The sequence below is a fragment of the Uloborus diversus genome, chromosome 1 (assembly GCF_026930045.1).
Source record: "Uloborus diversus isolate 005 chromosome 1, Udiv.v.3.1, whole genome shotgun sequence".
In the NCBI taxonomy this organism is placed as follows: Eukaryota; Metazoa; Arthropoda; class Arachnida; order Araneae; family Uloboridae; genus Uloborus; species Uloborus diversus.
Genome location: NC_072731.1, coordinates 86,442,552 through 86,459,090, shown reverse-complemented (window position 1 = coordinate 86,459,090; position 16,539 = coordinate 86,442,552). Strand labels below are relative to the sequence as shown.

The 16,539-nt window shown below is 32.7% G+C and overlaps 1 protein-coding gene across 1 annotated transcript in view; it reads left to right on the top strand.

The window, feature by feature from the left end:
- The window catches only part of LOC129229266 (uncharacterized), a 163,244-nt gene that overhangs the window by 43,321 nt on the left and 103,384 nt on the right, over positions 1–16,539 (top strand). Inside the window, exon 9 of the mRNA XM_054863575.1 lies at positions 9,649–9,796. Within this exon, the coding sequence (XP_054719550.1) occupies positions 9,649–9,796 (148 nt within the window). The remainder of the gene's footprint in view (positions 1–9,648; positions 9,797–16,539) is intronic.

Sequence of the window (16,539 nt, the reverse complement as noted above, 5' to 3'; positions counted from 1 at the left end):
ATTCTTAATTTGAAAGCCATGTGAAGACTTTAAATACTTTGAGCGATCTTTTTCGCTCTCTCGCCTCTCATAGCCGTCATGTAGTACTTTGTAGTAATTTGTCATGTCTGCCAGTGCTCTTTACTCCTGGCAGGTCATAATACAACGTGATGTCAATTTTAGAGTTCTAAAATGCCTTTAGGCCTATTTTGTGTGTTACGGTAATGCTTTATATTCCATGGAACCAGCATGTTGGTAAATTGAACTTTGTTTCATTGTATCATAGCGGCTGATCTATTTATTTTTAAAAATGTTTTTTAAATATTAATGAAGATGTTGTTCTACAACTTAAGTAATCTCTAAAGATAATAAATACAAATTTTCCTTGAGGAAAAATGTTCCACATGCTTTTTATCTTCTTCAACTTCAGGCTGTGGACATGTTTTGCAGGTTCACTTCTACTAGCGGTGTAGTCAGTCTAATTTCACTACACTTAATGCTCACAATCCTCAACCGCGTAATCTAGCGAAGCTGGCCACGGCATTAGAGTCGGCATGGCTCAACATCCCAGAGAACACCTTCAGGGATCTAAGTGACTCTCTTCCTGCACGTCTCGCTGCAGTCCGCTCTGCGAAAGGTGGTTATTCTGGCTTTTGACAGATGGTCACATTAATGTGACTGGACTGTGTATATATGTATATATATATATATATATATATATATATATATATATATATATATATATATATAATGTATATATATATAAAGGGTATCTTTTTTAGAGGTATAGAACTTTAAGTTGGCAACACTGTTTGATATGTGCCATTTTGATAGCTGTCACTTGTTTTGTGTTCAGTTCGGTTTGCCATTTCATCATGAATAGGCAACAAGGCGGTGCAACATGCCACACAGGGCGCGTCACAATTGATTTATTGAAAGAAACGTTCGGTGAACAAATAATTTTGCGTAATGGACCCGTGAATTGGCCTGCGAGATCATGCGATTTAACACTGCTGGACTTTTTTTTTTGGCTATGTGGAGTCTGGTCTACACCGATAAGTCACAGACAATTGACGTCTTGGAAGAGAACATTCACATCCTTATTACTGACATACGCCCTCTATTGCTGCAAAAAGTGAGAAAATTGGTTTTTCAGATTTGACTTTCTCCGAGCCAGCCGTGGTGGCCATATGCCAGAAATCATATTTAAATAAAAATGGCAAAGAATCATCTTTCGAATAAAGCAACATTCATGCCAATTAACAACGTTTAACTGTCAAATAATCAGTAATCCAACGTTAACAGGTGAATTAATGGTGGACCATTCATCTAAAAAGTGTTCCTTGAACTCGTACGGTGCCTTTCTGTTCATTTGATCAGCTATAACTAAATCATTAAGTTGCTCTAACGTTTCTATCTTCAAGCCTGAAATCCATCCTTCGTAATATGTTTTCAATTCATGGTAATAATCTGACTATGTGTGTTTGATGACTTTTCAATGCGAAAGAAATGAATTTGTGTTTTAAATTTTTCTTTTTGCTTTCGGATCATTTTGATATTTATTGCCTGGGACTACCTCTTAAAAAACCACCCTTTATATATATATATATATATATATATATATATGTATATATATATATATATATATATATATATATATATATATATATATATATAATATGAAAAAAAATAAGAGGGAGGTGAATCTTACATACTTTGAATGGGGTGCCCCAATTCCAATACTTGTGTCAAACAAAACAAAAGCAAAGAATTTTTTTTAATGCTGTGGGAAATTCAACTTTTTTTTTCTTTTCCCTCCATTTAATTTAAAGTGAAATTTTCCAGCAACGTCTTGTCAAAACCAGTCTATCCAAATCAGGTGGAAATCACTTATCTGATGAGCGTGTTCCGTTCATTTCAGTGTGACTGCTTAATTTAGAAGCTAACACACATCTACAAAAGCTGGCATCCCTGAAAGCTAATGGATACTTCCATTTCTGACTGTAAACTGGATGTTTGACTTACAATCTCATTGGTGGTCAGACTATAAATACTATTTTTACCAACTTGGTTTGCACTAAAAGTATGAAATAAAATAACAAAAGACTTCTTGACTTATAACCCGCAAAAAATGAAATTGCTTTTCATATTGTTATATTTATATGTTTTTTTTTATTTATTTACATTTATGCTAATTCTAAAGCAGTTAATAAAATTTGAAAAAAAAAAGTTCGGGAAGAAATATAGGCGGTCGAAAGTGTTATTCGCTCAAATGCATACCATCTGTTCTCCATTCGAGTCTTTATTTTTAATTTTATTAGCTGCTTTAGAATTTACATAAATATCTATTTGAGAGAGCAACAGCAATTTTCGAGTATTATAAACAGAAGTTGTTTTTATTTTCTACTTTTTAATGCAAACCAAGCTAACAGAAATAATCTAGATTAATTTTGTTTTTAAACATTTTATTCATGTAATGCTATGCAGTTTTTCTTTTGAATTAAAATAAAATTACCTTCAGAACGGTTCGATGGGACTAATGCTGCTTTGCAGACTGTACTTCGTTTTCTTCAGCCGACGTTAACTTTCTCTTTTTAGAGCAATCCTTTTCGTCATTTTCATTTTTTTTTGGGGGGGGGGGGGGTTTAAAAAAGCTTGTTATCGGTTTTGCTCGCTTCATTGTGCAACAACTTTCACTTAGAATGTACTATTTTAAACAGACTGTATGTTTCCAAAAGAATACGCTGTAAATACTGGCTGAAAAATCAATGTGATTGCAATGGATACTCTATGGTTAGCAAAGGTCGTTTTGGCTCTGACCTATGTCACACACAAGACCAGACCAACAAAAACCTCTATTGTCTCGAATTTCCGGTTATACTATCATTTTCGGATTCGAAGCCCAATGATCTTTAAAGCAGCAAACAAAAACATTTTCTTCAACTCGGAAACAGAGGAATTGTCTTCAAGATCTGAGGAGACAGTGGAGAAAAGGGAGAAATGCGTTCCACGAATAGGCTTTCCAGGAAGATTAACCAAAGGACAGTCGTTTCACGCACTTTCTTGGAAGAAGAGTAAAGGGGTGAAATTCGCAGGTTTGACATTTAAGATGAACATTTCAAGTTCATGGTTAATAGTCATTCAAGTTAAAAGCCATTTTGCTCTGTAATCTGGATTAGTACTGTTCTTTGGTTGCTCTCTTTCTTAAAATTGTGATTCCTTAGAAAACCGAAATGATAGGAGTAAAAAGAAAGTATAAGATTTTTTCAAGTGATGAAAAAAGGAAAACCGTTGAATACTGGCCAAGTTAGATTTGCAGCAATTGCTAACCTCAAGAGGATAAATAATAAATCCAAAAAAAAAAAAAAAAATCAGGGACCAAAAAGCAATAAAATACTTTCTTGAAAAAATCAAAGCTTTCAGTCAGTCAAGTTTCTTTTACTGTCAAAATGATTCCTTAAACTCGCAATAAAGTACTTAATAATGTAACAATAGAATAAATACCTAATAAAATTAATAAAGAGGAATTTTAATTAAGAGCCCATATTGTCTTTAGTATCGATTTCAAATTTTCACCATCATATTTCAAATTTCTTTAAAAAGTTTCTTAAAGCCCCCCGTATCTCAAAACCTCTTTATCTCAATTTTTTTTCTTTAATGTGAAATTCGAAATATACAGATTCGACTGTATGCAATATTCCCACTGTACGGCTCATAAAATTAAACATATTTAACAATTTGCCGAATTTATGAGAAAGAAAGGATGCATATACGTGGATTTAACAAATCAATCTCATTTCTAAAGCAAAGTGTCAAATTTCACTCAATTATCAAAAAATTGTCACAGCAGAGGGAGGCGTCTTTATGCTTCAGGGTCACACATGGAGCAGATTTTCAATGGCTGGGGGGGGGGGGAAGCAAAGTGAATTTTTGACCTTTGTTACTCAGAAAAAAGTCGTTTTGATTTTTTTCTTCTTTTTTTTCCTTTCTCTTCTCTCTTCTTTTTTTTTTTGAGACTAACGTTTTGGGGAGGGGGGTTTGCCCCCCCCCCCTTTAGCTACGCCCGTGCACATTGTATATGCAAAACATTTTAGCTATTTCGACAGCAATCTGCTTTGTTTCAGTTCGAATGAAATGTAATGAAGAAAATCTATGCATAAAGTTAGGTTACTTTTGTATAAAAATTACCGTGTATAAAAAACATTTTTTAGTTCATTAATTAGTGCATATATTTTTTCGTAAAATATAGGGTAACGGCACTAATAACAGAAGAAGGTCCAGTAACAGACAGTCATAAGTTTGGATTTTAATATTAAGAAATTTAGGCGGGTAAAACTGATGTTGCTGTGGCTCATAAATGCAGTGCTACCATGCAGTCCTTTCCTCATCCCATCACTAGGCGTCGGATCTTTTTTCGAAATTGAGCAAATAAAAATAGAATTAACTAATTCAGAGGATCCAGAAGCAGCCAAACGTTAGATGAGATGTAGTTGCATTAGAGAAGACGTATGAAAAGGTTCAGAAAATTGAATTTGGTGCTGTTACTCTATTCATAGTTCACTGTAAGCTGAGGCATAAGCTAAACTCAGGAGAGGGAAATGAAAATCAACCCCCCGAATCCTTTCAGCCTTCTTTCCAATCCAGATGTGTTAAACGTCGATACATTAAACAACTGAAACAATGAGTATATAAAGTAATAGCAAACTTCGAAACAATATATAAAGTAATAACGAATAAAAAATAAGTGTGGTAATAAAAACATTCAAATTGCAATCTATTGTCTGCCAATTTCTAATATTGCTGACTGAAAAAGAGAGTCAGCACCCCGCATTGTCAACTATTTACACCCCTTCAGTGAATGAAAAGAGCAACACCTCCTTAGTCGGTGGCTGTCATCCATGAGGCTTAGAAAAAGGGGAAAGCACAGTCAGAATTTTGTTGTTTCCTTCAGTCAAAAGTAGTACTTTTAATCACTGAAATTAATAATAGAATAAGCAAAAAAAAAACATGGATCCAGAAAATACTTTCATTTTCCCAACAGTTGTTTTTTAATTATTTTTTTTAAATGTCTGATTTTTCGAACAAGGCGTGGTTTTCATGACGTCACAAATGAGGCACTTTGCCGCATCTTTCTATCGCGTTTCCACGTTATTGATAATCAAGAAGTGAATTAAAATTGCGCTCTACGCTTGCTATCAACTATATCATTGCCAATACACGTGAGTAAAGATACGAATTTAAATATTTTGTTCTGTGAATGGCAACACTGAATGGTATTTCATTATTTGTGATGTCATCGGCAGAAGCGTAAACAATGAAAGCATACCGATTTAAAAAATTTTTTTAAATTTTAAACTTAAACAAATAATTTAAAAAATGGTCAGATCCTATGTTTTCAGTCATGCTCATTCAGAAAAAATGCTTTTAAAATTTTGAAAACGACCCCATTTTACGTCCTTGCCGCTTTCAGAGTTGTTTTCAGGTGGCAGAATTTTATGTCACAGCTATTCTCGAAGTAGAATTTTCATGGCGAAATATTACGTCTCGGCCACTCTTCCAAGGGCGCCCATATGCAAAATTTTAAGGGGAGGGGGCGCTCAAAAATTTTCCCCATTGTTTAGCAGAATATTTTCCCCATAAAAAGCGATTTCAGTACATATTAGAGATATTAACATTTGACATTTTTAACTTATTCATTAATGGTTGGAAAAGAAATTTTAAAACATTTTTGCAAAGAAAAAAAGCACTAAAATCAAGAAAGTTCTCATTTCCAAGGGTGGGGGGGGGGGGGGCTCGAGCCCCCCTATAGGGGCGCCCTTGCGCTCTTTAATACATGGCTGGGTGAAGAAATTTTAAGTCACGGCCGCTTTAAGGGTAAAAGACTAAAATTTCAAAAAATCCTTGGGAGAGAAACCACTGAACCTATTCCTGAGCAAATATTATGTTTAAGATTAGATTCATATTTCTGATTCTCAGTTCTAGTTTTTTTTTTTATGTACTCTCTGACTCCATTTTAAAAATCCCCCTTTGAAAAAATTCAGATGCCACCAATGTCCTTTACTCACCTAATTTTGTCTCCTTGCCACCCTGTAACCCTTTTCTGGTGGTTATCTAAACCCCCAAGATCCCTGGTATAGTGGTATCCCCATTACTGAAGCTCTGTGCACGCCTCTGCTTGTTAATCTCATAAGAGGCTCGGTAATGTTCTCTTTCTCTCATAGGAGAAGCTTGCAATGACCAACTACAGCTATTGGTAGCTATGTGTTTTCTCTTTACTTTCTACTTCATTAATGCAGTTTTCAAAGCCACCTGTTTTGCATTTCTTTCTATTGCCCCTGATGTCAAATGCTAAAATCTGTCAATTTCAGAGCTTGTCTACACGCCTAGCTGTTCTTTAGGTAGCATACATAGGCTATAATATTTCAAGTTTCTTATCGCTTGTCAGAAATTCCTACAACAAACTTTTCCAGATGTTTTTTTTATTTACGGAAAACCTTTGAAGTGTAAATGCAAATTCTAGTTTGTCTGAGCAGCTCAAAGTGTCATGGTAGCCGAAGCTTCACAGTAAAACAGTTTTAAAGTTTGCAGCCACTTAACATTGAAATTATAAGCCATGTGTTTTGAACTTAGATGAAGTGAGGTGACATCCGGAGTGTCATGAGGTTTGAGTGTATCAAGTTTTTTAAAATATGACTAACACAGGTGTCCTCAAGTCCGGTTTTGTTTAAAATCCTCTAATGAATTAAAAGAACTTTTTTTTTAAATAATTTTTTCCGTAACCCTTTTTTTAACAAAAAGGCTTAGACACTGCTGGGTCATTCCATACGAAATAAGCAAAATTCGCAAAAAAGTGGTGGCTGCATAGTAACAGATTTTTATGAAATTTGGTATACAGGTTCCTTTTATGCCTATATAAAAATATCTAAAATATTTTTGCTTAAAATTTTTTATTTGAATAGTTACATGCGATTGAAAATTGGTCAAATTGAACAGCATTCTTATAAATGCTAAATGTTGCACTTTTGAAGGCTTGTATCTTATTAACTATTTAATGAAAACATAAAAGTTATATGTTGTTGCAATCTATGGAGTAGGGTAATTTATCCGATATCAGTAAAATTTTCAAAGTTATTATAGTTAACTTTTAACCGAGTTTCAAAAACTGAAAATATTTCAATTTTCTCATAATTAAGCATTTTATTTTTTATTCTCAATCTTTAAGGAATGCATTAGCTTTGATGAAATTAATACCAAATAATGTGCTAAGTATCATAAAAGAAATACCTTACTTTTGAAATTGTATTTTAACTCCTTTGTCTTCAAAATCAGTTTTAAAATTGGTGACATTTTGTAAAATGATGATTTTCCCCTTCACATACACACAAAAATTCAAATGAGGGAAAATTCAGACAACTTCAAAATTTTACAAGAATATAGAGCTGTGTTTCTACTATTTGCTTGAAGAAACTCAAAATTGGTTTTTGATTTCCAAAGGTAAAGTAAAATTCAGAAAAATAGCTTTTTTTTTTGTTTTATGGGTCAATTCATACAGTTTCGACGGATGGGTGCGCTCGACCATTTTTAATTTTTTTTTTGAAATTCATATTCCTAAAAGCTGCATATGAAAGATGTTTAAAACCACTTTTATTTTTTCTCTCAACTGGACCTTTGATTTTTTTAGAGGTCATCAAAAGTGATTTTCGTAGTCAAAAATGGGATCTTTGTATTTTGGCCGAAATCTATTTGAATTACATTTATGACAGTTAATTTAACACTTTGATGTTAAAGTGCATAAGTTGATAGTCTTATATGCTGAGTTACATAGCTGTAAGTTAATAATTAAAATAATGGCAACAGGTTAAAGTTCAAGACCAAATGTAAAAATTTTACTCATTTCAAAGGGGGATAACTCACTTAGGGGACGGAAACACAAAATGAAATACAACAAAAACTAATCACTGGAACCATGCTAAAAAGAATATGTAACTGCTGCTGTGTGTTTCTGCACCCTCTATAGATTACAGCCCCTCAAGAATCGGAAAAATGACATTTTTAGACCCCTATAAACCAAGAGGGGAGAGAATTAAAAATAAAATTTCCTGGCCAATTGAATATTCCGTTCAAGTACTATACATGTTATACATATTGTTTTTTGTATTTGGTTTGTAAAAATGATACAGGTCTTTGAAATTAAGCAGTTTTGCTAGTCAATTCACACACTAAAACAGAAATAAAAAATGTGAAAACGTCATAGCACCTTCTTAAATTACGTATATTGTGCCCTATGTAATACATTATACTGAAAAAACATACTGTAATTTTCAAAATAATTATTTTAATTTGATAACTTAGAAATATTTGAACATGAATGAGTAGTTTATACTGTATGGAAATTGTATGGATTGACCCTTATGTGAAGTTACGAGAATTCAAAGAATTAGATAAACGACTAAATGATGCAAAAGCAAGTAAAACTAACATTTATTTCAATTAAAAAAATGTACATTTCAGACTGTACTTCATAAACATGCTTTTGAGAAAATGAAACACGAAAGAAATAGTTTTGCTAAACTTACAAAATAAAAAGAAGTAACTAATGAAATTTTAGCTTAGTTCAAGTTACTCTAGTAACAAAAGTATGCTGATACCAATGATTAAAATTTAGTAGCATCTAAAAGACACTTCAATATGTTACCTAAAAAAATTGAGTAACATTAGAGCATTCCCTCATCTTCAAAAAAACATCTGAAACAGAGGAATTAATGAAATTTTTGGAAATTTTCGATTTTTTAAAGTAGTTTCGTCATCAAGAAATTAATAAACAGTTACTAAATTAGAGCAGATAGTTAGTTATAGATAGTTTTTCAATCTGAATTATTTTTACTGTTATTTTTTCATTAAAAGAGCTGGAAGAGTGATTTAAAATCTGAAGTAAATTGGCAAAATTTCAATCTTTGTTAATATCTCAGATTAAAAAAAAGGTCCGAATAAATTTTACTTTGCTCTTTCTCAATAGAGAATTGTTTACAGAATGCGGAAATATTTTTTTTTTAAGTGTACGTTTATAACTTATGGAGTTATTGAGTCACAAACTGGTAGTGATGGACTCTGAAAATTTAGGCTTAGCGTAAGCATCAACTTCTAATTTCAATAACAAAGCAACAAACAGTTTTTAAACTTCCATACTTTGCATTCCCTTATAGATATGTATGGTTTACCTGAATAAAAATTTTCATTGAAATCTGTGACATGTCAGCCACAGCTGATTTGCTCATTTCGCATGGAATGTCCCTGCTTTGGTTTTGAAGTTGCTTCTTACCACAAACTACACTGTATACAAGTTTATTTTGCCACAACATCAACTTTTCAAATTGAAATACTAAATATGTTTTGTTGTATGAATAAAAGGAAAAAGGTAAGTTTTCGAATTTGATAGTTCGTCTATGAGGAGTTGGAAATTTATATGTATGTAATTGTGTTCGACTCCAATTCGAGTTGTCTTATGTTCTGCTATTATAGGAGTAGTGAAACTATGTATGAAAAAATGGTAAGTTTCATTTTTGTTACTCATTTCAGGGAGTGTCCAGACCCATTGACCCTTTCCTTGCCACTGTTTATGATACAAGATCTTTCTGCATCTCTTCTATAGTTTCATATTTTTACTTTTAGGCTTGGGATCAAATCAGAGGACGAGGAGTACCGAATAGTCGATTGGACTTCTACAACTCCAAAAAACGACTAAGTGCAGTTCTGACTATTGCAAAAAATATTCAAAATGTAAAAAGGGTTGGTAGATATCGGAGATACAAAATTTTAAGTATGTTTTAAAACTTTTGAACTTTACTTTAACTTTTGTACTTAACTGAAAAAAAAAAAAGAATGAAAGCAAGCAGAAACAAATGAAACATTTTCAGATTAATACAAAGCCTAAAAATAGTCGCTTGTAAACAATTGATTGTATAATATTTTTGGTTGCAGTAACTTTCTGTTTTGTGCTTACTTTAATTTTATGTGAATTCATTGCTAGAATATAATTCCTTATTAACTTAACCTCAAAGGAAGCAAACTTTTGAAATTGGGTCTTCTTTCTATGTGTAATTGTGCATGCACAAGAGGTTTGAAGACAGATAAGTCTCCTCTCCATTTGAAAAAAATTGAATTTTTGCCCCTTTGCACGTCGCATGTCGTTTATTAATTGAGATCATTGTTTTCAACCCAAGCAACCAAGGCTTAAGCTATTCAAGACCACCTAACCTGCTCCCCCCCTCCGCTCTTCCTTTGACCCCCCCCCCCCTTTTGTTGCGTGCACTAGCTGCCTATGTATTTTCGCAATGCATAGTGATTTTGTTTGCTAATGTAATTTGCATCTACAATAAACTCTTTCTTGTTTAGTTTATTAAGCATAATTTCAGAATGTAAAACATGATGCACAGCTATGTTATAAATGAATTTATGGACAATTATTTAACACTCATTGAAATATGCCACATAGTAAAGAACAAAGTTTAGTTAAAGAGAAGCTGCAAAATGGTAGAATATTTCTGTCACTAGCACAGCCAGAATTTTCATTGTGGGAGCAGTCCTAACAGGTATATAAATGGTATACTAAGATCAACAATATAAAATTAAGGTGTTGTGGAGGGTTTGAACCACCCACTCTCTACTATGCCTTTCAGTGCAGCCATTAAAGATAAATACTTTACTTTACAAATTGCTTAGCAAAGGGGGTATGGATATTAAAAAAACGTAACTCCCCCCACCCCACCTCTTTTTATAAAATCCTGGATGCCAGCTTGTCACTTAGGAATTTTAAAATTACTTTAAGGACATGATTATCTTATATAATTAAAAACTGAGCTTATGTATCTATGTCCAAGTAATTTCTCCCAAACGGCAGTGAATTGACCATCGAACCAGGTATCAATAGTTTTGTAATTTTCCAGTCTTTATGTTTGGCTATTTAACATAATCCTCTGATAAAAATTAGCGGAGATTATTAAGTAAAAACTTAATTCGCAACTCCAGAGCTCGAATATGCTACCTTGCAGTGATTAATAATACTAAAGAAAAAGGTAAAACATTCCATTCCATGTGTTTTCTTTGGGGTAAATTACAGACTTCGGACAATTGATGGTGTAATGTAATTTCGGAAGAATAGAAAAGGAAGCTTCCTACAAACAAAAGGAAAAATTACTGTCATACACTAAGTGTCAAAGCAAGTTATAAGTTACGGCGTGTGTTTGTTTTACCTTTTTCATCCGCCATTAGACAGTGACTGCAGCGCCCCCTATAGTTTATTAGAGTTGCGAATTATGATACTTAGATTTTGACATAAAATCTTTATTTTTTGAGGGCTTTCCTCCATTCAAATTATTATTCAGTGTTTCATTTCAACTTTCAGTAACTATACTTTAAAAAACATTGAAAACAAAGATGTGTTGCCAGTTTTGTTTCGAATATGAATAATACAATTCTGGTTTTTGTTTTGAGGCTTTTCCTGTAATCGGGGATTTAAAATGTTTCCTTTTTGATTATTTTTCCGCAATCTACCTCAAAATTTTACTGTTTTTTTTTTTTTTTTTTTTGTTTAAGCCTGATTGTTGAAACGTGTCACTTGACATAACTTTTATTTTCGAGGTATACCATTCAAAGCCGGTCGACGCAGCTAGTTTTACAGAAAAAATTAAGGAGTCGTGAAAATAAGAACTAAAATAATCATAAAGTAGACCGTGTTTCTTTCTTTTTGTACCCGATCGGCCAGGAGACCCCATAGCACCTACAGCCCAGAAACTTGGCACAGAATTTGAATGTACTCCGTGGGTCTGCATCTCGAAGCCCAAATTCTAAACTTCAAATTAGTTCTTTCATAATTAACTAATTAACCTAAAATTTCACATATTTCTCCTAATTTGGGGGTAAAAAATCCTCCCAACCTCTAACATTATACATCGTTGGAAGGGGTATTCATTTCCAAACAAGATGATGTTTGTTCCATTTCTCTCAATTAATTAGAACTGAAGATATAAGCTATTCTAATTGAAACAATTTTCAAGGCTTTTCTTTCTAGAAAAAGCTATAGCACTAGGTCCATTTTCCAGACAATGGGGTTGTTTCCTTCAATCAAACGTAGTACTTTTTGTCACTGAAATTGATAGAATGAGCAGAAAAAATAACATGGACCCAGAAAATACTTTCATTTTCCCAACAGTTATTTTTTAATTAATTTTTTAAAATGTCTGATTCTTCAAATAAGGCATGGTCTTTATGACGTCACAAACGATGCACTATGGCGCATCTTTCTACCGCATTCTCACGCTATGATAATCAAGAAGCGAATTACAATTGGGTCATTTTCTCTAAACTGCTAAATTCTTGTCCTTGCTCCAAAAATAACAAACTAACTAGTATAGAAATAAAACTGACGCTAGAATGCTTTAACAACATGTTTTTATGTTTGTAAAATAAGTTAAAACAAACACTCTATTATTATTATACATTTAAATAATTTTTTGACATGATAAATGTCATTCCCCTGTGTGTCCCTACCTCCACCTTAAAGCAAAATCAGCTCTAAAGATTCAGGAAGCCATGCATATTTGTACAGAAAATGTTGTTTAACCTCTTAAGAAGTGTTATGCAATGTTGTAAAATAGAAAAAAAAAAATTCTTCAAGGTTTGCATTATTTAAAAAAAAAATAGTAAAAAATGTCCTTTGATTTTTTTTGTCATTCCCCTGTCAAGGAATGGAATGAAATTTTCTCACACCTGGTAATAATTGTATTAACTCAAAATTTAATCTTTGAATTCTGGTCTCATCATAGAAATAATCTTAATTAGTTCTTTTTGAATAAATATACGTTATCGAGTATATTCGGGTGATATCAAGTTAAATCTTGCTAAGTATTTTTAATGAGTGTATTTACCCTGTCTTTGATAATTCATTCAATTTTGTAATAATCGCTCAATGAATGATTGACTCTTGTTTGTATAGAGTTCCCCCCCCCTTACTTTAAGTGACATTGGTATTTGTTGTTTGCAGTTATGACAATATATAAGTTAACTTTAATTTTTGTCATTCCCCTGTAAAATGTAAGGGAAACAAATAACCACAGTAACTACTTTTTGGACACCACGACACTGGATCTTTTTCAATTTCATAAAAGTAGTGTTTCTTTTTCCCACATAAATTATAATATCGTCAGTAAAACGCATTATTTCCTCTAAGTGTCATTCCCCTGGCACAGTGAATGCCATTCCTTGCCCTGTCCAAATTGCGCTGTTTAGGGAAAATGACCCAATTGCACTCTACGCTTGCTATCAACCATATCGTTGCCAATACACGTGAGTAAAGATGTGAATTAACTATTTTGGACTGTGAATGGCAACACTGAATGGCATTTCATCATTTGTGATGTCATCAGCAGAAGCGTTAAACGATGAATGAGCACAAATTTAAGTAATTTTTTAAAAATATTAAACTAAAAGAAATTATTTAAAAAATGGTCAGGTTCTATGTTTTTAAACATGCTCTTTCAGAAAAAAATACTTTTAAAATTTTCAAAACGACCCTATTTCAAATACTTTTTTTAAACATTTTGGGGAAAGTTGTCATTTGTGCTTAAGAATGTTTTACTGTTTTAACTTTAGGTTAAATTCATTGTGCATATGTTTATTGATTTTCTTTTAAATTTGAAAGTTGCTTGACGAATTTGGCGATGAACAATAGAGTTGCACAATTATTTTACATTTGAAAGCTACTGTAAATGTACTTTTGATCTATTTTTTTTTTTTTTTGGTTGGAAAAGTATTTTAAATTTTTCAAAGGATTGTATTGAAGTTTTCAAAGCGTGATTTGACATTAGAAGGGGAGGAGGTGCTTTTTTTTTATTCTAGAGGGGGTATGTTTCCCCTTTTCACAAATGATAGCTTTTCTAGAGAAAAGTTCTTTTTCATACGGGTACGGGATTTTCTTTTTTCCCTAGATGTACCATGTTTTTAATTACGTTATTTCTCTGCTGGGAAATTTTCGTTTAAATATTTTGGTTACAAAGATTGGATCGCTTATTGACCGGAGTTTGTTTTGCTCGCTAACAGGTGGGTTACTGTCGCTTGACAAGTTTGGCGCTAAACAATAGAGATATGGGATTATTTTACAATTTGAACTACTCTTAATGTAAGTTATTGTCCTTTTTGTTTATTTGGCAAGACATTTTAAATTGCAAAGGATTGTTTTTAGGTTTTTAAAGGTTTTTTATGCATTTTGGTAAAAGAAAATGATTATTTAACATCAGACCAGGGAGAGGGCAGGTTTGGTTTGATCGAAAGATTTTTTTATCTTTGATCAGATTGAGAATCAATCGGAGTTCCCTTCTCTGGCTAATTGGCTGGGTTACGGTAAGGGCAAGTTTGGTGATAAACAATAGATTTGCTGGATTATTTACATTCGAAAGCGACTGTTTATGTGATTTGTTCTTCTTTTTTTTTTTGTTTGTTTGGCATAACATTTTTTATTGCAAAAAAAAAAGTTACGCGTCACTCACAAAAGGGCTGGGTTCCGGTAGCTTGGTTGCCTGGCGCGTTACGACGGAGCAATCCAGTGGAGGATTAATCTTAAGTTGTAAAACAAACATAAATGTAATTCAATGTTTCTGCGAATCGTTTTGAATTCCAAGAAACTTTTGATTCGTTTTTTACCAAACGAAATGTAAGACTTTTTCTTCTTTTTTTTTTCTGACAAAGATTATTGAATGTCCCACAGGATTTTTTAAAAAAATTCATTAGACCGATTTGTTAGTTAATTAATCGGAGTTCACTTCTCACTCTAACAGCTGGGTTATGGTAGTATGGTTGCTTGGCGATTTTGGCGATGAACAATAGAGTTGCGAAATTTTTTATACATTTGAAAGATACTATTTATGTCTTGGGTCAATCCATACAAGTTGAACAGATGGGTGCGCTCGATCATTTTTAATTTTTTTGAAACTCATATCTCTAAAAGCTGCATATGAAGGATGTTTAAAACCACTTTTATTTTTTCGCTAAATTGGACTTTTGATTTTTTAGAGGTCATCAAAAGTGGTTTTCACAGTCAAAAATGGAACTTTTAGACCTTTGCATTTTGGCCAAAATCTATTTGAATTACATTTATGGCAGTTAATTTTACGCTTTGATGTTAAAGTGCATAAGATGATAGTCTTATATGCTGAGTTATGTGGCTGTAACTTAATAATTAAAATAATGACAACAGGTTCAAGTTCAAGGTCAAATATAAAAGTTTTACTCATTTCAATGGGGAATAACTCGCGTTGGGGACAGAAACACAAAATGAAATATGTCAAAAACTAATCACTGGAACCAGGCTAATAAGAATATGTAACTGTTGCCATATGTTTGTTTACCATTTATGGATTATAGCACCTCAAAAATCGGAAAAATGGCATCTTTAAACCCCCTGTAAACCAGAAGGGGATGGAAATGTTTTGTGTATTTCGTTTGTAAAAAAGGTACAGGTCTTTGAAATTGAGTAATTTTGCTAGTTAATTCACACTCTACTTCAACAGAAATAAAAAGTGTGAAAACTTCATTGCACTTTCTTAAATTACGTATATTGTGCTGAAAAACATATTGTAAGTATAAAAATATTTTTTTTAAATTTGATAACTTAAAAATATTTGGTCATGAATGAGTAGTTCATACTTGATTTACAGCTTAAGTAGTTAATTTATAGACTATACTGATAATCTACACACAAATTTTCAATGCATACAAACATACTCTCTGTACATTAACTTATGTAACTTGCCTAAACACATGCAAAAACATTATCTACGTAGCTGAGCGTTTTTCATTTCTTGCTGGAGTGTAGTTTTAAGAAAAAGAACTCACAGAGTAGTACTATAGTTCTTGTGACACAGTATGTAGCATACTGAAATACTTTACTCAAATACACTATAAAAATGGAAAGAACTTTGTTAATTTATGTAATCACGAAACGAATGTCCTCTTGAGAACTGAGTGGCATTTCTATGCAGTATCACATGGTAATGGACAATGAAACAGAATCAGAGGAACCCTAAAAAGAATTGTGACTGAGACCAGCTTGAAAAGAACTACTAGAAGTCCCATTTTAATTCCTACAAAAATGTGGACCTTCTGCATTTTTGCTACCAAACGTTGTATCTATCTTTGTGAGCACTCAGTGTATTAAAGTACGCTTACCCTTGTGAACTGGTGCATTATCCTGGTAAAAGATTGATTTTTTCTTCTACAAGTCAGGCCTCTTCTCCAGAACTTTAGCATCCAGCTGGTCAAAAAGGTTCGCTGAACACCAAAAATTGTTTATTTTTCGAAAATAAACAATCTAAAATATGCAATTGTGAGCTATTTCGAAATTGGAAATCCAGAAACAATTTTATTAAACTTTCAATGATATTAGAGGGAGTTTTCGGAAGCTTTACCCCTGTAATTATTCGAATTTCAAACCCTTAAACAAAGTTTAAGGCTATTTTAAATGATATTGGAGAAAGGGGGGAGGGATGGACTCTCCCCCATAAAATTTTC